The sequence below is a fragment of the Taudactylus pleione genome, unplaced genomic scaffold (genome assembly GCF_031769625.1).
Source record: "Taudactylus pleione unplaced genomic scaffold, aTauple2 ptg000095l, whole genome shotgun sequence".
Classification (NCBI taxonomy): Eukaryota; Metazoa; Chordata; class Amphibia; order Anura; family Myobatrachidae; genus Taudactylus; species Taudactylus pleione.
In genome coordinates this window covers 4,480,860-4,506,210 of record NW_028284497.1, presented here as the reverse complement: position 1 = coordinate 4,506,210, position 25,351 = coordinate 4,480,860, and the positions used below count along the sequence as shown (strand labels likewise).

General features: G+C 41.7%; 1 protein-coding gene across 2 annotated transcripts; it reads left to right on the top strand.

Annotated features, from left to right (window-relative positions):
• Positions 1-956: 956 nt before the first annotated feature.
• LPCAT4 (lysophosphatidylcholine acyltransferase 4) lies at positions 957-21,627 on the top strand. 2 transcript variants are annotated; one of them, XM_088469911.1, is made up of 14 exons: positions 957-1,287; positions 10,667-10,809; positions 10,940-11,157; positions 11,805-11,917; positions 12,065-12,125; positions 12,210-12,268; positions 12,491-12,525; positions 12,999-13,053; positions 13,491-13,573; positions 13,681-13,806; positions 17,856-17,997; positions 19,455-19,553; positions 19,694-19,844; positions 20,866-21,627. In XM_088469911.1, exons 1-14 carry the CDS (start codon positions 1,168-1,170, stop codon positions 21,024-21,026), a joined length of 1,566 nt encoding a protein of 521 aa, XP_088326037.1. In that variant the 5' UTR covers positions 957-1,167; the 3' UTR covers positions 21,027-21,627. The 2 variants fall into 2 exon arrangements, with proteins under 2 accessions (XP_088326037.1, XP_088326038.1); XM_088469912.1 differs by lacking the exon at positions 957-1,287 and adding an exon at positions 6,566-6,626.
• The last annotated feature ends 3,724 nt before the right edge of the window (positions 21,628-25,351 follow it).

Here is a 25,351-nt window from a genome sequence, read left to right as displayed (position 1 = left end):
TGCCCACTTTTTCCAGCACACACCTCAGGTGCATGCACATACTCTGGTGGAGGGGCTCCATTTTTTTTACTTGCCCTGGGCAGGGCCGCAACTAGGGGGGGGCTAGAGGTGCACGTGCACCGGGATGGAATTGCGGGGGGGTGAAAATGCAGACTCTGCCATCTGAAAATGGCCGCCGCCGAAGAGGAGACTAATGCTAGAGGTCCTTACTGGACCTCTAGCGTCTGTCTCTTCCTTGGCGGCGGCAGGGAGAGGATGCTGAGAGCTGCATCTTCTCCCTTCAAACCCCCCTGGCAACGAGCATAAACCCCCCTGGAAACGAGCATGGAACCCCATGGCAATGAGCATGGAACCAGGGACGTCTGAGTAATGCACTACCTTATGGAGGAGCAAGGACAAAATCCAGGTACGGGAAGGGAGGGGGGCGCAAAATTGCTGCCTTGCACCGGGTGACAGATATCCTAGTTTCGGCCCTGCCCTGGGCTCCAAATACATGAGTTACACCACTGGCGGTTTGAAAGAGTACTGCACTTCATGAAGGTGCACAAAGCCCTGATGTCCGGTGGAGGGATCCAAAAGGATCCCTCTTCGCATCCACGGACTCCTGCTCATAGGGAAGGAGCGGGGGTGCGGAATCAAACACCATCTGAAGATGGCAAATCATGTTCCCACAGTCAAGTTCGGAGCTTAATGAATTTAGGTCCCTGTACTAGTGTATGAGGACTGCGAGCCAGATCTGGGCTGAAAGTTAAGCAGGAGATACCAATGATGCATTATCTTTATAATGAATAGCCCCGATACTTAATTTCTATAAACAAGTCCCTGACAGGATTTCTAATCATATAGTTACTCGGAGTCTGTTAAAACACGTGAATAAAAGGGTTGGTTTCCAGACAACAAAACGGGTTGTTCCTGTTTGTTTGGCCCTTGGAGCTGATAATATACTCCCTGCCACAGAAGTAGTGGGAGAACAAGATGGGCCACACAGAGCCAGGAGCAGCAGTGTGGGCTGTGGATGACAGCTAGTGCCAAGTGGTGAAGGAGTTAATATAAAGACTGGAAAGAGTAGCCCAGCCCACATTGTATGAGTCGCTGTAACCCCGGCGGCGGCTGCTGGGCCCAGTCATCTACAGCAGCAGCTCTGCTCTTATCCGTGCAGCAGCAGCCATGAGCGGGGACGGTGCCGAAGAGCAGAGGGACGCGCCTGAGGACGGTGATGTTGGGGTGACCCCCTTTAACCCCTTCCTGCACGAGTTTCACCCCGAAGGGTTCTGGCAGAAATTTCGGGTGAGTTGTAATAGAGATGAGAGGGCGTTATAGGAGGTCACTGTGTGCAAACCATGAGCAGTAGTTCTAGGGGTGCGTGTCACCATTGCATTCACGTAGTACTGGAAGAGGGACACTGCGAGACATGCAGCAGCCTCCTAAAGTTCTGCAGTGGGTGGGAGAAAGCTGCCCTGTGTACGTAGGGAAAGCAGCATTGCTGAGAGGCGCAAAGTATAATATACCTTCATTACTGAGTACAGTGCCTTATTGTCTACTTGTGACATATATATTTAATATGCTTTCATCTAGAGTGATATATATATATAGCTTCCAATCCCCATATGCATACCCTATTTAAGAGACTGAATGATGCATGTTTAATACTATTGCAAGATTGAAGCCTGTTACCCCCATGCACACTTTTGGGGTGCACACTGCCTTTTTAACTTCAATTATAGTGGAGGTCATTTAAGAAGTGTACCTAATGTATCTTCACAATACGTTTTGGTTTGGTACCAGTTTGCCGATCGCACATCAGGATGCGCACCTACCCTCCGCCATCAGCCTAAAAGTGCGTCTCAGTGTGTGGAAAGACTTAAAACCCTCCATAGGTGCATTGCGCGAAACCATGGAAATATTTCTGCATTTAGTCTCATGTATGGTTTAAAATAATCATGATATTTGGGAACATCAAACAGCCTTTATTATATGTGGAAGTTTGTGAAAACCTTCCACTGCCATCTTTAGATGAAGGACTATTAGCAGTACCAAGAGTCTACCTGAATTCATCTGGGGGTCAAGCTTCTAGCTTTGCAGCTCCAACTCTGTGGAACTCTCTTTCCTGCACAGTTCAAGAGGTCTCCACTCTAGATTCCTTCAAAACCATATTTAAGACTCACCTGTTTACTAAAGCATTTCACTAATGTCCCTTCACTAATGTTTCTCGTTTCTATTTAGTTTATTTTGTATTCCGTGTTTTAAATGCATATGTGAAGCACTTTGTCCTATTAGGAGAAAAGTGGTATAGAAATAACATTATTATTATTATTGCATCACTTGGATAGTGTCTCCACCAAAGTAAAACATGGAGGTGCTAAACTGGACTCATTAAAAATACTGGGGGAGAAATGCTTTCATACCCTGAAAATGCAGGTTTGACCACATTTCTCATATGGACTAAGCCCTGGAGTGCAATTCCCTCTGGGACTTAGATGCGGTGGGTAACGCCATCTTCCAAATGGCGTTACCCATAGAAGCCTATAGGCTTCTTTCCGCATAGTGCTGATAGAGGGATCCAATCAGATCCCTCCCAGCACCCCCCGCGGCATGCGTGTCCTTATGCGCAGGACGACACCGGAGGGGCTTCTGAGTCATAGACCCAGAAGTCCCTCCATCTCAAAGGGCTGCTCTTACCGACAGAGTGGTCCTTTGCGGGGATCTTTATGCATACCAGCGTTACCAACGCTGGCATACATGCGATGACTGGTGGAATGCATCACATCGCGAGTGCGATGCGTCATGCATCCTGCCCATTGCATGAGATCCAAAGTCTGGTGCCAAATTGAAGCCTTCTTGTGATGCAGAAATGACATACAGGTTGAGTCTCCCATATCCAAAATGCTCGGGACCAGGGGTATTTTGGATATCGGATTATTCCGTATTTTGGAATATTTGCATACTATAATGAAATATCTTGGGTATAGGACCCACAACTAAACACAGAATGCATTTATGTTCTATATACACCTTATACACACAGCCTGCAGCTCATTTTATACAATATCTTTTATGATTTTGAGCATCAAAAAAAGTTTGTGTACATACATGAAATTCATTTATGTTTCATATACACCTTATACACACAGCCTGAAGGTTATTGTATACTGTATTTTAATGAATTTGTGCTTTAAAACAAGTTTGTGTACATTGAACCATCAGAAAGCAAAGGTTTCACATTCTCAGTCATACTAAAAATATTCCGTAATTCGGAATATTCCGAATTGTACTTATCTTTACATAGGAAAGTGACAAATTTAAAATGAGCTCTCATCCAATTATCTCTCTTTAATAATATAGCCCCACAAATGCAAATCCCATTTCTGCACAGTTATACACATGAGGTGCCCCAATGCTCCTTCCACACTTTTTGCAAAAAACACAATCATTCTGCTCAAGTCCACCTCTTTGCCTCAGCAAACTTGTTTTCCCCTGCAAGCACCTGCCAGCTTTCTCTGTAAGCCCATGTGTGGTACACATTTATCACTTTAATACACTTTTAAGTTCAGCTATATATGTGTTCTATATACATTACAGTAAATACTCTTGTATATTTGTAAACATCTTGTGGACATTTTTACTAATCACAGTCACAAGATTTCACACTGAGAACTACAGTCTTGCAGAGCTGATCTATGCTTAGTCTTGTTTTCAGTAGTCTGTTATAATAGGCCTCTCTGTTGTGCAGTCATGAGTTTCAGAGCTGTGTTTAGTCCCTGGGTCATGACCTATTTGTGTTACATATAACTAACCAGACTGTCTTTATTCTAGTTAAATTGATAAAAGGTCGTAATGTAAGACCCCCCCCCCTACATTTAGTGTGTGTGTTTATATATGTGTGTGTGTGTTTATATATATATATATATATATGTGTGTGTGTGTATATATATATATATATATATATATATTATTTTTTTTACATTACTGGCCTGTGTACTGCTCACCTTAGACATGGCCTCTATCCCAGAGCTTTATGAAGAAGACAGCAGTGTTTGAGAGTCTGTGCAAGAGGCCTAACTGGTCATTAGTAACCAGGGAAACATGAGCATTCTGGCTTCTAACGTCTCTGTTTATACAACTGGCATTATATATAGTATTTATGACAAACCAGAGCTGTTTACATAGAGTGGAGTTTGTGTGTGTATATGTGTGTGATTGTGAAAGATGTATATATCTATCACAATCTTACAAAATAAGAGGTGTAACTCAGACTCCTAAGTCTCTATTTACTAAGCAGTGTTAGGAGACAGAGTGAAAAGTGATAAGTCTGTGATAAGGTGTCAGCCAATCAGCTCCCAACTGTAATTTTTCAAACACAGCCTGTGAGATGGCAGTTGGGAGCTGATTGGCTGGCACTTTATCACTTTTCACTCTGTCTCCTAACACTGCTTAGTAAATAGACCCCTTAAATCGTATACCCTCAGCAAAGGGTTTTAATGTACGTCAACGTTTCGGGGTATTCCACCCCTTCCTCCATATGTTGTCCCGAGGAAGGGGTGGAATACTCCGAAACGTTGACTCACATTAAAACCCTTTGCTGAGGATATATGATTTAAGTCTCCCGAGTGCTGCCTCTTATTTTGGAAGGTATGTGTTGGGGGTGTTGACCCCAGCGGAGGGCACCAAAGCCAGCTAATCATGCTTATTTGGAGTACAGGATTTGAGATAGATATATATATATATATATATATATATATCTATCTCTATCTATCATGCACACATGGTATATACAAGTACAGCCTAATATGAAGTCAATTTATTTAACCTCCCGATTGACAAACATTTTCCCCAAAAACTGGTCAGTAATTGTAATTTTCTTAAGTTTAATGAAGTTTAAAATGTGTTTTAAAAATATATTTCAATATTTTATTAAAAAAAAAATAAATCTAGGGAATGTTTTGAAACCCCCCTCTCGTGTCCATAGACCCCCATTGTAAATTCATTCCCCACTCCCCAGTTGAAATAGCCCACGTATTGGCAATAGATTGTGTTATCACCCCTAACCCCCCTACTGGTGGTAGCCAGTGACTACCACCAGTAGGGGGGTTAGGGGTGATAACCACCCACAGTGCCAAAGGGCCTCCACTGTATTAGAGCCCCCCATGAGTCACTGCATATTTAACTGGTATTTTTTTAATATATCCCTCCCATCTCCCACCCGGCCAAAAAACCTTTTTGCCCCCCCCTCCAGTTCCAAAAGTTGACCCCTCCCTTTCCCCCTGTGGCATAGCTGTGCCCCTTCACCTTGTTGCAGGGAGGACCGATCATCACGCTCCCCTGCACAGTCATCAGCATATTTGTGCTCTGAGGGGAACTATGTTCCCCTCCTTGCACTTTTGGTTAAGGTGCTTGCATCCTGGAGTGCTGTTCGCTAGTGATGTGGACCACAACGTCACTTCCAGGGGGCTGGAGCAGAAGGCGGACATTCGTTCTGCACGTGTGCCGAACGGATTACCTCCATTACTGGCAGGGAACACAGCGGGATGGCAGTGTCTGGTGAAGTGCAGCTAGCTGCGGTGGCGTCCCATGCATTAGTGCCAGGTAAGTGGTTAAATTGCTTCTAAATTTGAGTATATTTACATTACTTCTACACTTACATATTTTATATTTACTGATATGAATCATTTTATTATGGGTTTTAATTTAATCACGTGAAGAAGCAGACATCCATCTTATTCTATGACCTTATATTGTGTAGCACTTTCTCTGCAGATACGAAAACTTGCTAGCAGATATATGTTGGATTTGTGCCCTTAAATAGAACTGTGTGTGTGAGTTTTATATAATATTTACATTTCAGTTTGAATTGTAGTACAGAGAGTGCAGAGTTGGGCTGGCAGAATTATGAGGCAGCCTGAGAGAAGGGGTAGGGTGTGCGGGCAAACTGGAGGAGGGGGGGGTGTTGGTGTTGTGTGAACTGAAGCGTGGACATCAGGTAATTAGAAGACCATTGTGCACCCCACCATCTGGCATCTCGCTTACTGTTTGCCAGGCACCTGGTAGGAGAGGGTAAGGCTGTGAGGCTGCATTACTTGCCTCCAGTGCAGGGTGGGTTGAGGTCGAGGGGGTGGTTGGCAGGGGAGGCTCCAAACACTAAGCTGCACTGTGTCTCCACCAGTAAGTCCCGCTAATGTTTCTACATCAGTGCAGTGTGACATTCGGCCGCATCACAGTGTCAGGTGACAGGGAAATTTTGCCGGGTGGACTATCCAAAAAATAGAGAGAACACTGTATGTTTGTGCTTCTAATATTAATAATGTTATGAAGAGTGTACTGAGTTAAAGATCTTTATTGATTTTTAAGTCCGGTTTTAAAGAGTTTCTGAGAGTGAAAGCCATCTGTGTACATTAATAGAAATTCCTTAAGATGACCCTGAGTTACTATATAGGCTGCATTTTAAAGTAGTAATATTCTATTGATTTTGTGAAAAAAACAAAAACCATATTTTATAAACCTGTGGTCATATAATCTGTATTTAAAACTTTTATTTTGGTTTAAAGTATGGTAGCCACCAAGATGGAAGTTCAAAGGCATAAGGAACTCTGGAAGGAGCGATGTTGAGATTTGGGTCAGATGTATGAAAGGTCAGATCTAGAGTTTACAAGTAAAACATGTGTTTTTTAGCCTTGTGTAAACTGCATTATGCACTCTACAGACCTTTTGGTTACCATCATAACGGTCTCTGGTACATACTGTCATTTTCAATATAGTGATCATTGATTTCTATTCCAAGCATTCTTTGAAGTGGGATAAACAGAGAGCGCAGTTTGATCACAGGCAGGAATCTGTTTTTTTCCTGCATATTTGTATACAAGTACTTCTATACATATTTCTGCATACTTACTCTGTTCTGCGACAAGTCAGTCTGAATAATACTTATCAACCAATACGCAAACAGTGAAAAAATTAATCTGATAACATTAAATGTGATCTTCACACCTTTTAATCATGTCCTACTGTAAAATGTGGTAAAGCTGTAAAGTTATAACCACTCATCATATAGTAGTCCTAGGCTTCTTGATAGATAAGTAAATGTAATAGATTGGGAAACTCTAGAGAATGCATGCAAGATTGCTTTATTAGGGAGTGGTTGTTCTGTCTTTCAGACTGACTGTATATAAAGCTAGGTATACACTTATACGATCATACTTCCGATTCGATTTTCCTTTCGATTACATTTGCGGTTGGAAGTCCCGTTCATGAGTACACAGCTGGAAAATCTAATTTGCGATCCAGGGAACTCATCTGTCTAAAATATCTACTGAAACACACAGGCGGTTCTGCTGCTGGAGGAGTATTGGCAGGAGCATCACACTTCACTTTTTGCCCGATATTATACCTTCAAATTTACTGAAAATTAAACTGCACATAAAACCGGTTCTTCAGATGTGACCAGTTTTCTTCTGATGAAACATGGTAGAAGGGTTGTACCGAATGAGCCGGTCGGGAAGTGAAAGAACGGCCCGACAATTGTATAGGTGTGTACCTAGCTTAACTACCTACATTAGTGGGGCCTTGCATTATTTGTTGAATTTTACATTTCCTCAAATAAAGTAGGAAGTGTTTAGGATGTTTGTTTCTTATTATATCATAACTCAACCCCATTTACTATTATTATAGATTTAGGCAGTAAAATAAATGAGGTTAGGGCTTATATTCACACTGGCAGTTGTAGCGCTGCATTCATCAGCTCTGCAAACTCTGGAGGTCATTATCTAATGCCAAATGGACAAGGCCAGAATCCACTTTATCCCACCTTGTGTCGCAATTTGTGCAAGTATACAGAGGTTTCCGCTAAAGCTCATAGATTTACCAAGTAAGATGGCAACATCTGCTGAGTAGTATAAGTTTGCTTTGGATAAAGGGAGAAGATGGGAGAGTGAAGAAGATTATTAAAATACATTAAAGACAATCTGATTTTTTTTTTTTTAAATAAAATGAGTAAAAGCATCATAACTACCAACCCACCTACTACTTTAGGCCATATGCAAACAGACCTTTTTAATTCCACCCCTGTTCCAGTCTTTGATAGAATAAAGGAGTGATAACCACACAGAAATAATCAGTATTTTTGTATATATGATGCCCACAGCAGTCCCTACACTTAACCTTCAGGCTTATGACACATTCATGTAAACCAATGGTTCCCAAACTGTGTGCCGTGGCACTCTGGGGTTCAGCGGGGCATTTACAGGGGTGCCACAGGCTGGTGATCCAAGACCAAATCAAGTTATTTATGGTCATTGTGATTGGCAGCCACCAGCTCTGGTTTTGCCTATCATAAAGTATGTGGATTAACAGAAGTGCAACCTTGTCCACAATCACATAACTGATCATGAGGGTGATAGATGAGCACAATTTACTTAATTTAATATTTTTTGCTGAGTTTCTCAATAAGAAGTTTTTGGCTTAGGGGTGCCGTGAAAAATATGCAGATACCCTAGGATGCCGTGATTCAAGAAAGTTTGAGAACCACTGATGTAAGAGGAGGTTCCTTGGGAATGGCATTAACAGACACACTGCCTGTTCCTAACCGGATAGATAACTGAGGTGGGAGTGCAGCCAATGGGTACGCCAATGGACAAGACAAAAAATGTCACAATTTTCCTGTATTAACTGATTGAACGCCACCCAAAATGTAATTAAATTCATCCATATTACTGCAACTAGGAATGAGGAGGGGGAAAAGAGAAGCAGATATTTCAGTTGATGTTTGGGGATATAATACTAGTTCAATGTTACATGGTAAGACACAAAGTTTCTATATTCAAGGACATTACAACATCATAGATCCAATGTAATAGAATAGGTGTTCCACCAATTGAACCACCCTAAAAAAAAAAAATTACACAGAAAACAACAACTTTTGATTAGCAGATCCACTTTACTGGCCATTCTGGGTTATTCATGTATTAGGAACGCATATAATTTAAACTGCTATTGAGTCCGAAGGTCAACTTAAGTCCTGTTTTTGTTTTTTAACCTCAGGTCTAGATCTCATTTATCCTGTGTTTAAAAAACATGGTGTTTTTATGTACTTGGGCCTATTGTTTTAGTCTCTAGATACAAGTATTTAATTTATAGCAGTGATATTTGCCATATATTAATTTGTACATCTACTACCAAGGATTTCTTAGGTGAATACATGTATTTCTACGAAAGTCTTTCTGTGGTCCATATGCCTCCGCCATGGTAGATGTATTTTTGCCCATTTATTAGTGCTTCCTCATAGTAAATAAACGTTTACTTGACTCTTTAACATGTCCAGTTAGGAATTGGTAACATCATGAGGTGAAGGTTTCATTTATGATGCAGCCATATGTATGCTTGCTTAATGTCATTAGGGTCCAGCAGTACCTGCTGACCACACGGGAGTCATGTTCAGTTTGACCTCGCATGTGGGTGACCAAATTAGATGAGCTCCCACAGTCAGTCATCTGGAAAACCTTTAAATCTATTAGTTTGGTGGAATGAAGGCTGCACCTGAGATCCTCTTTCAATGTAATTTTCCGACATAGCTGATAATGTTTTTCTCCAGTCTTTTTATTGCGACTTGTTTTCAGCTCACAGCGTTGTGATATTAGGCAAGTTGCTTGATATGGGATCTCTGAATATTTTAAGAAAACTGATAATCTTTTTGTGCAAGTGCGTTTCTCATAGACTAGCTGTCTGTTCTTGTAATCTATGGCTTGTATAGTTTTGGCTGCAGGCCTAGAAAACCAATTAACAGCATGTTTACATTGATCTTTGAGTAGGACTTCCTGTGCAATAGGCCCGATCCTCTTGCCCATGTCCGCTCTGTTCAGTGTCATAATACAGTTGTTTACCCCTTCATGGCCAGAAGGATCTCATATCTTGGTATTTCATATCTTGCTACAAATAACTTTCAATTGCATTTTACAGAGAAAGTCAAAATGATAAATAATGCAGTTGTCCAAGGTTCATGTGACTCCCAATAATAAGGGAGCCCCTGAGTACACCAAATCGGTGTATGTTTTGTAAGATATGAAGAAGATTTATGGCTTACTTTGAGGTTTTTAATGTATATTATTATACAGTGTATGTATTGTTTGTGCCTGGGAACAAATTAATGGGAACATGGAAAAGTAGAATCAGACTTCATTGTGAAACCCGTTAGGCTACATTCTTTGTCTTTATGGTTTTGATCTATCTAAAGGTGCCCATCCACTAGACTATTAAGTTGAACGATAACGATCGTTCAATAGTTTACAAAAATGTCTAAAACGACCAGCGATGCGCATGCCCGCTGGTCATTTAGACATCTATCATCGTGCAAACATGCTGGACAACCTGACAATATCGTCAAGTTCAGCATGTTTGCAGATGATTGATGACCCTGCACTGAACAACTGCTCGTTCAGTGCAGGCTCATCAGACTGTCAAATGACTGCACGATTACAATGTCATAATCGTGCAGTCGTTTTTAGATCTGCAAGTGGATGGGCACCTTTAAGATTTGATTATCAAAATAAAAAAACAAGCATATTACTGTTTTATATCTGGCTGATCTAAATCTTGTTGCTATGTGCAGGCCAAGGGTTAAAAGTGCAACTGGAAAAATATTTTTTATTTGCATACTGTAATTTGTACATTTCATTTACAGTTCTATGTACTGGGTCCAATCCTATTCCCCTTGCGGTTTCTACTGGCTGCCATTTTCCTCTTTCTCATGTGGCCAATTGCTGCACTTCGAGTGGCTGGGATGACTGAGGAAGAGCTCCGCCGACCAATAAGATACAGACGCACGTAAGTGCAAAGCCAGTCACTGTGGAGATAGTGGAAGTATATAAATGTATTCGTCATCATTATACAGTGCAACACATTCATTTCTTCCATTTCATTACCCATTCCATGTGTCTTTCCCTTATGCACACAGCTTTCTCCATCACCTGATTTACCTTCTGAGCCGCACTATGTTCTTCATGTGTGGCTTCCACTGGATCACCATCCGTGGCCGCCGCGCCTCCAGCTCTGAGGCCCCACTTCTGGTTGTCGCCCCTCACTCCACCTTCTTTGACCCCATTGTTACTGTCGTTTGTGACCTCCCATCAGTTGTGTCCCGAGTGGAGAATCTCAACATACCTGTGATCGGAGGTGAGATTAATTATCCCTTTCTGAAGGCCCCATACTCTTCTGGTGAACATAATGTAGTATACAAAGGTTTAGGCATGTCTGTTTTCAAGTAATCATTGAGTATATACATCGGTAAAGATTTAAACAATACTTTTCACAATAAAAGTTGCAGACAGATGTGTTCTTATTTGCTGAATTATCCAAAAAGCAGGCCAAAAAGTTAAATACTGTAGCAGTTGAATTCAAGACAGCAGGCCCTGTCTGATGGGGACGCTAATCCTGAAAAGGAGAGCTAGAAACAATGCTTCTAACAGAGGTGCTGATTGGACAATTGTAGGGTTGAGAAAAGTCTGTGATTCCTGTTGATTTGCTATGTTGAACAGCCACAGGGGCCCATCGTTGAGTGTAGGAGCACAGAAATGTATAAGAATATAAAAAATGTTGCTTGCGTAATCCAGTATGCCTGAGAAAAACATCCCTCTGAGTGGGGTAATTGGACATTAAAATCCGAAAGATGTATAACTTTGTACCCTGTAGAAGTCTTCAAACATAGAATTTCACCAGGAGTGCCTTAAGGTTTGCACACAACTGCATGACTTCTGTCTTTTTCACAGCCAGTTGTTGTTCAAACAGAGTTTTACTGCAGCTTTGTCCTCTCTCTCCCTCAGCACTGCTTCGATTCAATCAGTCTATTATGGTGTCCCGACATGACCCAACATCACGGAAAAAAGTGGTGGAGGAGGTGAAGAGACGAGCAACCTCAAATGGGGAGTGGCCTCAGGTGGAGTTCCTGATGATTCCTATACACAACTAGATATTATCATAGACTTTGTGTAGGCCGCTGTTGCCAATTGTCTTTCCTCTTTGTTTTATCTTTTGTCCATTAATTCCTGATTTACTCCAACTTTTTGTTTTCTTTGATCTGTAGGTTTTGTTTTTCCCGGAGGGCACAAATGGTAATGGGAAAGTATTGTTGAAGTTTAAACCGGGTAAGTAGAGCCTTTAGGGGCAGCAGCTGGCACATGGGGAATCTATTTCCCTGCTGGCCTGGTGATCATTGCCTTATGTTGTAGGTGCCTTTGTGGCAGGAGTGCCTGTGCAGCCAGTGTTGATGAGATATCCCAATAAACTGGTGAGTTCCGTCAGTGCCTCTGAATATTATTATTTTTTTTTTTCTCAAATAATGATTACTCTTTCATTAGTTGCCTTCCTCATTTCTCATTCATGTGAAAGCCTATAGTGACATTTATTTGACATGCCATACAATGCAAGGACATGGACTGAACATCTTTCATAACCTCAAGCACATGCATTTCTATTGTAACTAGTTCTAATCCATGTCCTTTATCTGCAGCCAGCAACAATTTGGACATGGAAAGGGAATGGGGTGTAAGTAATTTGGTCCTCTGCTTGTTTTTTTTCTTTTAAATAGTTTGGTCTTCCCTGTATTTTTGGCATTTATGTATCCTTGTATTTCTGTGTAGTTGTAACAACTCAAGGGAGGAGTAGTCTGAATCATTGTTTCTCTGCTCTAGTTTGTTTCATGCAATTATAGTTTGATTTATGCTTCCTATATAGGGATCTCATATGGTTAGCCAGGTTTATAGCTTTAACCCAATTGGTCAGGTATCCAGCACAACTGCTTTACAATAGGAATTAGCCTGTGTGTGTATTAGATAGATATCTATCTATCTATCTATCTATCTATCTATCTATCTATCAATAAGCACATATGTTCACTAATTATTGTTTTCTTAGATGGTTTCCATGTTAGGGTTTTAGTTATGTGTTAAGTATAATAGGTTGTTTTCTTCTTCAGTTTAAATTTTAACTCTGATATATTTTTTTTCATTTTGTTTCAGATTAAAGGTCCTCTGGCTCACGATGTCTCAGTTTTACATCAACCTGGAGATAGAGGTACGAATCTGCAATTTCCTGTTTGTCTCTGTGCAATGACTGACCAAAAACTGGAGTAAAAGTCATAGTCTAATAAAACATAAACTATTTTAGCATAATTTAAAGTAATAGAAGTTCAACTATATGCCAGTGAGGCAACATAGATACGACTTAGCGTAACTGCAGAAGGTTATTTCTATATATAACTTTTATTAAGTTTAAAGAAAACAAACTGAAAACTGCGTATAATATTATATTGTTTTTTTCCCCCTTTCTGTAGTAGAACATTGTTAAAACATTTTTTGTATGCGAATCAACTTTGTTTTTATAGAAATTGTATTGCTTTTTATTACACTTACATGCATTCTTATTGCAAAAAAAATTAGATCTCTTTACTTAACTTTGGTCCTCAAAGAAATTTGTATAGAACAATTCTATGGCGTCTTTTCTTATTGCAGTTTTTGCCAGTTTATCATCCGACTCCTGAAGAGAAATTGGATCCTGTATTATATGCCAACAAAGTGCAGACGATAATGGCAGAGTAAGTCAGAGGGTTTAAAAGGCTGGAGAGAGGAGCAATGGCTGAGAGAGTGACAGAATGACTGCACGATGGGTACAATGGAATTCGCCTGTTTCTAATCTCTTTAGAGCACTTGGGAAACCAGCAACAGAGTTTGAGCTGATGGGAGATACGCCAGTAACACCTGTAGGACACCTGAAAGTTCCACTGGACCCAAAAATTTGGGAGCTGGGAAAAATCCTGCGGAAGGCTGGGTGAGTGAAATTTGCGTAGTCTGGATAACAACAGCTAATAGTAAGCACTCCTATATTGGACTAGATGTCTTAAGGAATGTGCACACACAATACTAATGGGTTTATGTAGAATTGGAGGCAAACACAATTTGCGGCTTCTACAAGGAAATGGCAATATTCTTTAAACTGTGAATGCACACCAAAAGTTATTTTGTATCCTTAACTATGCCAACTGAGATGCATTTTGCATTACGACCCCTTGCACTTAGAGATGAGGAAAGAAGGTTCGCATAATGTTCCCACTTCTGATAACAAGATTCATATGTGCCTTTTGGAGACATATCACTTGCAGGTGCTCGGCTCCTGGCACAAAGTGCAAATTGTTGATTATGATCAGTGGCCACTTCTCATTGGTTGAATGCGTCTTAATACCTCCCACATGTGCTAATCCATTTGCAGTATTCTGTGGCTACTGTAATCTATTAATAGTGATATTTCTATTTCCTCCACTAGGGGGCACAGGGATGACACTGTGTATAGCCTGGAGAGGAGAGTCTGGGCACCAAATAGTTAATGAAATTACCCACAAGCCCAGGCTCCTCTAATCTATACACCACCCCCAGCCAGTGGTTATCAGTTTTGAGTTTGGTGCCGGCTGGAGCTGAACACTAGTTTATAGGTTGGGCTGCTTTAGGTGGTCCCCCGCAGTTTTTTAATTTTTTATTTCGTTTTACAGTAATTTTTACTGAGTGGGCAGTGTAAGGTGTCCTAGCGCCAGTGGCCGCAGCACTGGTGACTGGTTCAGTCACTTCGGCTGCGGACTCCTACACACCGGAACCGCAGCCGGCGCTCACTGGGGACAAGGTAAGACTGTTCCCTGCATGCAGTATACAGGACCCTGTGTCAGACACAGCACCTCCTGCAGGGACTCGCAGTCTGGGAGCCATGCAGGAAGTTGGACGCATTCTTCGCTGGGCGGAACATAATCTTCCAGCACTGTCCGCGGTCTTCATCCTGGAAATTCAGAATTGGGAAGCGGACTTCCTAAGTCATCAGAACGTTCATGCAGGCGAGTTGGCACTGCATCCAGACGTCTTCAAGCTACTGATCCGCCGTTGGGACATCGACATAATGGCATCTTGTCACAATCATCAGATGCCGAGATACTGCTCCCGCACCAGGGAACCGGAAGCTATCCTGGTGGATGCTCTAACAGTTCCTTGACCTTCCCTCTGATTTATGGCTTTTCTCCGATTTCAATGATACCTCAGGTTCTCATCAAGTTCAAGCTATAGGGAGGCACTTTGATCCTGGTGGCACCAGATTGGCCTCAGCGTGTGTGTTACGCAGATCTTCTGAGCCTCTCCGTCGATGTCCCACTGCATCTTCCCCTGCGGCCAGACATTTTATCCAAGGTTCTATGTCTCGCTTTGACTGGGTGGCTCTTGAGACATCCATCTTAAGAGCAAAAGGATTTTACAGGAGGGTCGTAAAGACCATGCTGCAGGCTAAAAGGCCTTCTTCGATACGTGTTTATCACAGAGTTTGGAGTACCTATATCTTTGTTGTTCGACTAGGTCTTTCTGCCTTTCCCGTATCCTTTCTTTTCTGCAGACAAGTCTGGATTTGGACCTCCAGGTTTCGACCTTATCTGTTCTCTTCCAGAGACAGATAGCTCTGCTTCCAAAGGGAGAACTTTTTTCCCGGCAGTCCTCCATGTTCAGCCACCATTCGTGTCTCCTGTGGCTCCCTGGGACTTGTCTTTAGTTCTCTGAGCTCTCCATTCGGCTCCATTTGAGCCATTGCAGACGGTGGAATTGCGCTGGCTCACGTGGAAAACTGTTTTTCTGCTAACCGTTGCGTCTGCCCTGGAGGGTGTCTGATTTGAGCGCCCTATCATGTCGCTCCCTGTTCTTTGTATTCTATTCAGAAAGGACTGTGCTGCAGACTCGCATGGGCTACCTTCCAAAGGTGGTATCCTGCTTCCACATTAATCAGGAGATTGTGGTACCTGCGTTCCAGATTGCGGATTATTCTCAGCCAGACACTTCCTTGGATGTGGCATTGGATCTGGCTTTACATCAAACGGACCAGGGAGATTTGCTAGTCAGATTCTGTTTATCTCATATGACGTTCATAAGAGGGGCTGGCTGGCTACTAAGCAGACCTTGGCCCGCTGGCTCCGCTCTACCATTCGCCAGACTTACTCCTTGGCGAGCCTTTCTACACCTGCCGTGGTGACTGCCCATTCCACCCGGTCAGTTGGGACTTCTTGAGCAGCACGCTGTGGGGCTCCTGCTGAACATCTGTTAGGCTGCCACGTAGTCGTCTGCTCATACGTTTATCAGGTTTTGTGCATTCGCGTCCTCGGACACCTCCTCTGTGTTCTGAGTTCACTGCAGCCATGGAGCGTCCTCGTCCATAGGTGACAGCTTTGGGACATCCAGCGTTATCCCTGTGCCCCCTAGTGGAGGAAGAAGAAAAGAAGACTTGTTCTTACCTGTCTTTCTTCGACTCCATAGAGGGCACAGGATGCCCACCCTGACGCACCTGCCTGTCGGAGGGTATTTCCTTGGTGACCGGTCCGCTTGTACTTTCCATGGTGTATGGGTCTGTATGTATTCCAGCTTTTTTCTCCTCCTCTGCCTTGCTCTTGCCGTGAGCTTGCAAACTAAACTGATGGCCTCTGGCTGGTGGTGGGGTATAGAGGAGAGGAGCTTGGGCTTGTGGGTATTTTCATTAACTATTTGGTGCCCAGACTCCTTTCTCCAGGTTATACCCCATTGTCATCCCTGTGCCCCGAATGGAGTTGAAGAAAAAGACTTAACGGGTAAGAGCATAAGTATTCTTTTTTTCTGCAGCAATAAAGCATATTTCCATTTCATCTTGTAAGGGGAAGGTGACAGATTTGTGTATTGTTTTGGATTCACAGGCGCATATACTAATGTACGCTCCCAGGAGTGAAGCAGGCGCATATACTAATGTACGCTCCCAGGAGTGAAGCAGGCGCATATACTAATGTACGCTCCCAGGAGTGAAGCAGGCGCATATACTAATGTACGCTCCCAGGAGTGAAGCAGGCTCATGTGCACTTTGCAAAGCTGGACATGCTTTTTTCGTGTACGGCCATCTCTGTTAACTAACCAATATGCACTTTGTTTTCTAGATCACAGGTTCTCACACTCTGTCCTCAGGACCCCAAACAGTGCATGTTTTCCAGGTCTCACAGAATTACAAGTGAAATAATTGTCTCCACCTAGGAATATTTTAAAATGTGTCAGTGGGTAATGAATACACCTGTGCACCTGCTGGGTGACCTGTGTGGGGTCCTGAGGAACGAGTTTGAGAAGCACAGTTCTAGATGCTTTGAGCACTTGCAATTTAAAAGACAAATTCTGTACAACCCGACTTGATCGCAGAAGTGGGTTCATGTACAAAGCCTGGCTTTGAAAGACTAAAAAGTACAAATTTTGATTGCCAGTTAGGCTGTTTTTGACCGAATTGTCTGTACATTGCAGCATATTTGGACATAAATCGATCTCTTAACATCTATTCAGAACCACTCAGCTGCTTGTTAATTTTACTAGAAAATGTTGATGATCATGTCGCCCTGTATGTGGTTATCAACCAACTTTACTAGTTGTATATAATTGGCTCATTCCATTCGAGCGAGCTTTATATGGGAAAAGTTGGACATAACTCCGTGTGTCTAAGTTAAGCAGACATTTCTTCTTATGTATAGGCAATTTCAGTGAAGATCAGGTTAGACATTTTAATCACTGGATATCTTACTAGGGCAGGCCATTAAGTGGCACACCTATAAGGAGGATGCATGGTAAATGTATTATGACTGATTGGTACAGTGTCTCTCCTCTAGAATTGGATGACTGTGGACAGATCAGGATCGTGGATCCTTTATTACCATCTACTTCAAATAGTATCAGTATTTATTTTTATTTGTACATAAAGCCTCTTGCATGTATTTAATGCTGGAAATAGGCTCAATTTGGTTGAATTACATTATATCAGCAGTTCTTGAATTACAATTAACGTGCTCCCATCATCCACAGGTTCTCATTTGACAGTGTGCAGGGATTGATTGATCTCTGTCTGGAGGGGGTGTGTTCTCGAGTGGGATTGGATGAGCTGGCGGAGAAGCTGGGTCTCACACAGAGCGATGTCATTTCTCGAGTGTTCAGCTACTTCCACAAGGTGGGGAGACTGGTGCTATTACTGTGCACTACATAGGGTAGTGGCAGACTGTTGTTGCATTTTCTGTGGTGTATGAGAGGCTAATTAGAAGTACTATAAGCTTGTGTCATACCTCTGTGTATTTGAAAATATTCTAACTGATGTGCCCTAAATGTTGTGATTTACTACTTCTATGGGGGAGAATTCAATTGTTTTTTGTGCTACAAGTAATCTAGGCACCGATGGGTGTGAATGCCGAAGGCGTCCATTACTTATTGCGCATGTTTTGCCCAAGTGCAACGGGATTTGCTGCATAAAGTGGCTAAACCCGTGCAAACTAATGGGCGTAATAAATTTGGGCGCCCAAAAGGAGGATGTGAGCATAAATATTGGGCACATGCGGCATTCGCATCCAACTGCACAAACAATTAAATAGCTCCTGTCACTTTAGATGGGAGCTGCTGGAGCGAGTAGACAATAGAATTGCTCCCTATGTGACAAAATCATTGAATTGGAGAAAAAAGGAAGACTGCATGTTGTGTCCTATTATTAAAGACCTGAAAAGTGTTGCTTTAAAAAAGACATGTCAAACACAAATTACACTAATGGTTGAATTGGGTGTGTGGGGGAAGATCTGAGCAGCTGTGCACCCGCCACTGGAAGACATTCTCTAAAGGTGGGTACACACCTGACAGATATATCAGCAGATCGAGTGATCTGTAGATGATGGTCGTTCATACACACTGAATGGCCATCATCTGCTTGTGCCCTAGGGTCCCGGTGGGCAGGCCGGGGGCGTGTCCCGTTCCCCTCCTTGCGGCTACCGACCGCCTGTACACACCTGCCAATGGACAGATATGTCTGCAGACATATCTGTCCATTGGCTGTGCAGCGCAGCCAATGCGATATGTCGGTGAACGACGACGTTCACTGACCTATCGCGGGTACACACTGGTCGACGTGCAGCAGATATATTGGCCAATGTATCTGTCAGTGTGTACTCAGCATTAGGGAATAACATGTTTTATTATCCCTTTTGTTGTGTCATCGATTAAAATAGAACCTAGAGACAAGCTTGGGTGCACCATTTAAAGAAAAAAAAAGTCTCTGTAAAGGTCCAGACTAAAATTGTCCTGACAAATAAAAACAGATTCTCACAGTGCCATCTTTATTGATGCTAGCTTATTTGATTGAAAAGAGATGAATTTTAGTCGTTAAGTTTTTGAAACCAGTTGTTTTGCCCTATGTGTTGGTAGATATTCATTATTTATTTATTTATTTTCATGCTTATTATAAGAAGTGTATTGTATTTATGTTACTTTGTGTGAGTACAAACCATTCAATGAGAAAACAAGTTTTTTGTCACAATAATTTATTGTTCAATTTATACAGTTGTTGTGTATGGGGGAACCCTAAAAGTTGCAAAGCTGTCTGTAGTTTAATATCTTTACTTTGCATAACATTGTGTTTATCCTCAGGATGCCAGTGGGATGATTGATTTTCGAGAGGTCTCGCTAGTTTTAGCAGCTCAAGATGCCACACGCTCTGCAGAGGAGTTGGCAAAACTTGCTTTTGATGTGAGTGAGTGACATTCTCTGGGCACCTTTTAAAAATTCTTTGTTTTTTAAATCTGTCACTTTCAGTACCAGTTTAATCCTGCCAGTGTCCAGTTACAGTCTCCTACATTTTACTAATGCTCTCCTCCTTTCCCATCTAGCTCTTCTCTACCTGTGATGCTGACGGCTGCTTTCTACTCTCTGCTGATGGGTTTTCATCCATCCTGCGCTCACTTGTGGGTTCACCTCCTGCAGAAAGTGGCAAAATATACACAGAGCTGTGTTCTCATGAGTCTTGTGGCCTTACCCAAGGTGAGAAAGCAAACCACAGATGACTAAGCCTGTCCTAGATTGATATGAATGTGATGGACGTCTAATGAAGGCACGCACCTAAATGGCCAAACCAGATCCAACCATTTTGCATTACGTGCATCAAAGTTGGCTTTTTGGACACACAGGGGTATCCAATTAGCCGCAATAATTGCAGTTTTTTCACCTAGGTCCGCAAGTTTATCGCGGCACCGTGTGTTTTCGGGAGAACTATCCTATTGTTTCGACCGAAATAATAGGATAGGGTGAATAAAATAAAAAAAAAATTGCGAAAATCGGGGATAATACGTGAAAAATCCCTGTTTTTCGACGATCGTGGGGGTCATTTAGCGCTCGAACAATGTTCAGAGCTAATTGGATACCGCTCACAGTTCTATAATGGACCAAGTGCCCAATATCGGTGCAATTAACTTGGCATATGTGACACTCTTTATATATAAGGAAAATAATTAAGATTGTTATATTGCTGTTTATTAAGGCGTATTATACAGTGCTAGAGTATTTGATGTCATTTCATTGTTTTTAATAAATTGGTCTATACTAGACTCCGTTTTGTATAATAATTTACAAGGTAAAATGATGACTGGATACCAGTTACAAATCCGTTAGATAGTTTATAGAGCATGATGAAACTAGATATTCAACTGTCATGTTTCTAGTAGCAAAGAAAGCAAATGCTTGTTTGGCTATATCAGTGGTTCTCAAGCTCGGTCCCCAAACAGGTCACATCTGCAGGTCACCCAGCAGGTGCACAGGTGTGTAATCATCACTTTCTGACACATTTTAAAAGATCCACAGTAGGAGCTAATTATTTCACTTGTGATTTTGTGTGGAGACCTGGAAGACATGCACTGTTTGGGGAGCGAGTTTTTTATATATATATATATATATATATATATATATAATATATATGTGTGTGTGTATATATATAATTGTAATGATGTATTTCTATAAAATATTTTTCTCTTACTGAATACCTCATTTACTTTTTTGTCATCAATAGATGGATTTCTGAGATTTGCTATCCGCCACCCTTGTTATCGTCACCTCTTCCTGTTTTATCTGCGCCCTCCAGCATCTGGACGTAGAAAGCCGTTACGTGTTCAACAGAATGGGGGCTGTGCCGGGAAGTACACGCCTGGGGACCGGCTTAAGTCAGATTGACACATTGAGGGTGGGGGGGTTTTATTGGGGCTTGGGGAGGAGGGGAGGGTCACTCCAAAGGTTTCTTGGCAAAGGTGAGTTTTTATGGCTAGCATAGGTTGTTATATGGGTGCCCAGCTGCTCTTTCCCTGAAGTGGCAGAATACTGTACAGTATTTTACCTGATGCATTATGGGGTGGATGAAGTAGGGTGCACGTTAGAGGGATTCCCTTTAATGATGGTGGGCCAAGAAGCTAGGTGCAATAGATATAATGGAAATTGTAGGCAGCATAATTCTGCATGTCTGTGATGAAGGAGCAAGGATTCCTGAGTTTCAGGAAGAGACATTATTTGAGAGACATGTACTGAAAGGGGGTGGGATGAATTTGATAAATATGGCGAAGGAGCAATATTCTGCATGTTTGTAGCCTGGATAGGTGCAGGTGCAGATTGGGGGGTGCCGTTCATACCCCAAATATCTCAGCTCTCAGGGACACAGCCTCCCTTCCCCCAGAGAATTTTAAATTTTTACCTTTATTTGGACATTTTAATTGTTATGGTCCCCATGTATTACTGCTCTTGTCATGGTTCTGAATGATATTATAATTATTTTTCATAAATATCACAGTGTATTGTGGTTTGTTTGTATGTAGCATGCTGAATTACTTTTGTTTCTAAAATCTTCAGTACATTGGGGGGGAGTGGCTTAGCGGCACTGATAAACAGAAGCAACATTGAATGCTTCTCTCCAATAAAACAGACACCTACTAAAAGATATCGCACTGCAAGAGGAGGATGGTGGCACTCCCTGATGATCAAGAAATGGTCAAAGTGAGATATGCCCTGCACAAAGGTATGAGTAAATATACAGTTAGCCATTCTCTGCTTAGTACAACCCTGTAGGGCTTACAAGCAAAATAAAGGCCAGAAAACTGAAAAGGTGGAATACACCTCTGCACCAGTCATTACATCGTCCCATCTGCCGTGTGATGAACGACTATCGTTTTTTATATAGTGCGTACCCAGATTTTGCTTTATTTCAAGAACACGTCCGATATATACAAGAAAAGTATCGCAGGCGATCTATTTAAGTCCCAACCAGTGTGACTACATAAAAGCTACACTAATGAATAATTTTTACAGGTTCTTTAGATGGTTCTCCTGAATTCATTGTTGGTTATTCCAGGGTTGTGGCTCTCAAGTCAAAATAGTTGGATGACCTCTGGCTACAAACACATAAATTAGATTGTAAAGGGAAAATATTCCCTACTTTTGAAGAGGACTTATTTCAGTACAGTGTTTATTATACCTTGTTTGCTTTGTCAATGGTAAATTAAATTATGTTCCTATACTGGAGTGTAACCAGCATGTGAGACAAGGTACTAACTAAAATAAGTGTGAGAAACTAGTTTTTCCACATAATATTGCAATTGGCACACTGAAGTGTATTTACCAGAAATGCAGTGACTTACTGCAGACCGTTCTATATTTGCTTTCATTACTGAACTTACACTTGATCGATTGACCCGAATTGCTGAATGGTTGCTGAACTTTTACACTGTTGGTAAATAATTAACCCTATTATATTTTCTGAGAAACACATATTGAGGGTTACGGTAGACCTGATTTATAAGCTTTCTACACTACCATATTGATGTGAATTTCATTAAACAGACTATCAACAATTCAAAAGCTTTCTAAAAATGTTTGATTTTTATTTTTTTTTAATCCGTATACAACGAACAAGTAGCTGTATACTATTAGGGATAAGTGAAAAACTGGCACAATGAAAAACTTTTCATTGTGTGAGACTCTTAATGACTATACATCAAAAACGACAGTGCCGTCCTCTTCTGACATGATTATACCATCATTCTATCTGGTGTGTATGGACCCTGTAGATTTGGGAAGTGCCTTAGTTGTATACAGTGGGGCAGATTACCAGGTAACAGCAGTATGGTAGTTAAGCCTCTGTGGTATGGAGTGGTTAACTACATTCAGCAATATCTAGAGCTGTAACTAGACTTTTTGGTGCCCTGGGCTAGAAAGAGCATTTTTCAAATAGGAACATAAGATGTGTGCCCGAAAAAGGGGCTTGGCCTTATGGGGAAGGGCCATGACAAATCGCTACTTGTAGTGTATATGCAGCAAATATCGGTGGAAGGGAGATCCATGTATGTAACCTGCATCGGCAGCTGAACTCACTGGCACAGGTACTCGCCTGGGTCAGGAATCTGTTGCTGTGTTCAGGGCTGCCATCAGAAATTGTGGGGCAGATATCTGCATGTGTAACGTGTCTGACTGCCATGTTCAAGGTGATAGGTTTGAGTTCCGTGTATAACAGTATTTTGAAATGTGTGTGTTAAATAAAAACGGATATGCTTGAAGGTTCTTGTGGAAATGGTAAGATGGAGGGGGAGTCGGTCAGGGAGGAGATAGGGACAGCCAGGAGATTGCGGAGATAAAAGAAGAGGAAGCAACAAGTGAGTGATTATAAACAAAAAATTGACAGGCCCAAACAGTGCCCCGTCCCCTGCGGTGCCCTGTGCCATGGCACATGTCGCACCACCCTAATTACGGCCCTGGTAATATCTGAGTCGTGTAGATTAGCTCTTCACACAATTCCCTGTGTTGTAGCTCTTCTGCTACTCATTTTGCCATGGAAAAATAACCTTGTGTACTTGCATGTTTTTTTTGTACATATGTGGAAGCTCTAGAGACTATGAATATTTTGACAAACACTGATAAATCAATGGGGTGGTAGCACCTCTAATGCGATCAGTGGTTGGGGTAACACTTTTATTAATCTTTTGACAACTGAAAGAAATATGAAGTCCTTTCTAGGATGTACTGCTCTTCTCCCTTGTGTATCTGGCCACAGGCAGGGAGTACTAAATTTTCCCTATGTAGAATATTAGCAAAAATATTTGCTGATCCTCAAAATCTCTTGCAGAAATTTTTGCCGTCTTTTATTTCTAGATCTCTTTTCTAGTTGTCTCCTTCACTGCTGCTGAGGGGCTCTGCAGGTATGCTTAACTGCTCGTGGCTGCGGGGACCGTGGGCAGTTGTAAAGGAGGGGTGTAGGGTTGGTAATAATGTTGTGCTTAGGGGCGGCTTGACCCCTAAATTTGCTTTTGAATATCATAGCAGTTTCTCATTAGATGATTACAGGTACATTTTGGGGAAAATTACTTTTTGTTTCCTTTCTCTCTGTCTGGTGTTGGTTGCGAGCTTACTGGTCGAAAAGAAGAGTGAACTTAACAACTGGTACATCTGTCTCTAACACAGTATTTACTGTCTTGTAATAAGCTTTGCTTAGATTGTTCTTGGGTACAGTACTTCATTGAGTCATGACTTGGTTGGGAGCTGGTTGTACTTGTAGTTTGGCTGACATGCTGCTTTTCAGCTTTTAGTTCTTATTGGTGAACTGAAACCATTTCCGTTTTCATGTTGTAACTGCCTCTGTCCTGTATAACTCTGCGTAATATGAGTATCTGCTTTGTGATCTTTACAATATTATCAATTCTCTCTGACATTTGAATTCCCTGAATAAGTGTTGTTGTTTTTCCTATCTTCAATCTCATTTTGGATGTAACATTTGTTCTGAGATTGCTGTATTTGTCTAAAAGTGCTTTGGTAAATATGGTTCCACCAGGTAGATCAGCACTATACTATCTCTGATTTGTTTTTGTTTATTTGCTTCATCTGTCTGTACGGATACTTTTGGCTTATAGCATCTGTCCTACAAGCACATTTTTCTCTTTGTCTTCTTCCTTTGCATGTGCTTCTTGTAGAGGAATTCTATTCACAGGGTGTAATTATATCAGTATCTATCTAATGTTGGGCATACTCCTGGAAGATAAAATGTCTGTCAGACCAACAGATATTTTATGTGACTGCCTGACACCCATCAGATATCCTGGCCATACAAGATGAGAGATATGTCACAGTATATTGGCCACAATTTTTGTCTTCCTCCCCTGGGGAGCAGACATTTCCCCATTCCTCTCCTGTGAAAGAACAGAGGAAACGTCCGTCAGTTGGGTGCAGCAGTGCATGTACTGCCTTATGCGAACGACTTGCAACTCCAAAAATGTTTCATCGGATGGACATGCTGCACGATTCGGCAAGCCTGACTGATCGCTATTTTGTAATGGGTCTCTCAAATACACCGTACAATAATCTTGGTGATCCGCCAATATCAGGCAGATTGCCCAGATAAATGTATAATGTATGCCCATCATAAAACAGATTATTTCCATCTGATTTGTTTATTTGTATAGTTTCCTTCAAAGGATGTCCTGAAATGATCCTTATGTGATTTTGCACTTGAATCATATTGTACT

Bases quoted from the DNA above. Each gene is read 5' to 3' on its own strand.
- LPCAT4 (XM_088469911.1), top strand. From the start codon at position 1,168: ATGAGCGGGGACGGTGCCGAAGAGCAGAGGGACGCGCCTGAGGACGGT. The intron at 11,158-11,804 runs GTGAGATTAATT...TCTCTCCCTCAG, and splicing joins CAACATACCTGTGATCGGAG to CACTGCTTCGATTCAATCAG. The intron at 13,574-13,680 runs GTAAGTCAGAGG...TAATCTCTTTAG, and splicing joins GTGCAGACGATAATGGCAGA to AGCACTTGGGAAACCAGCAA.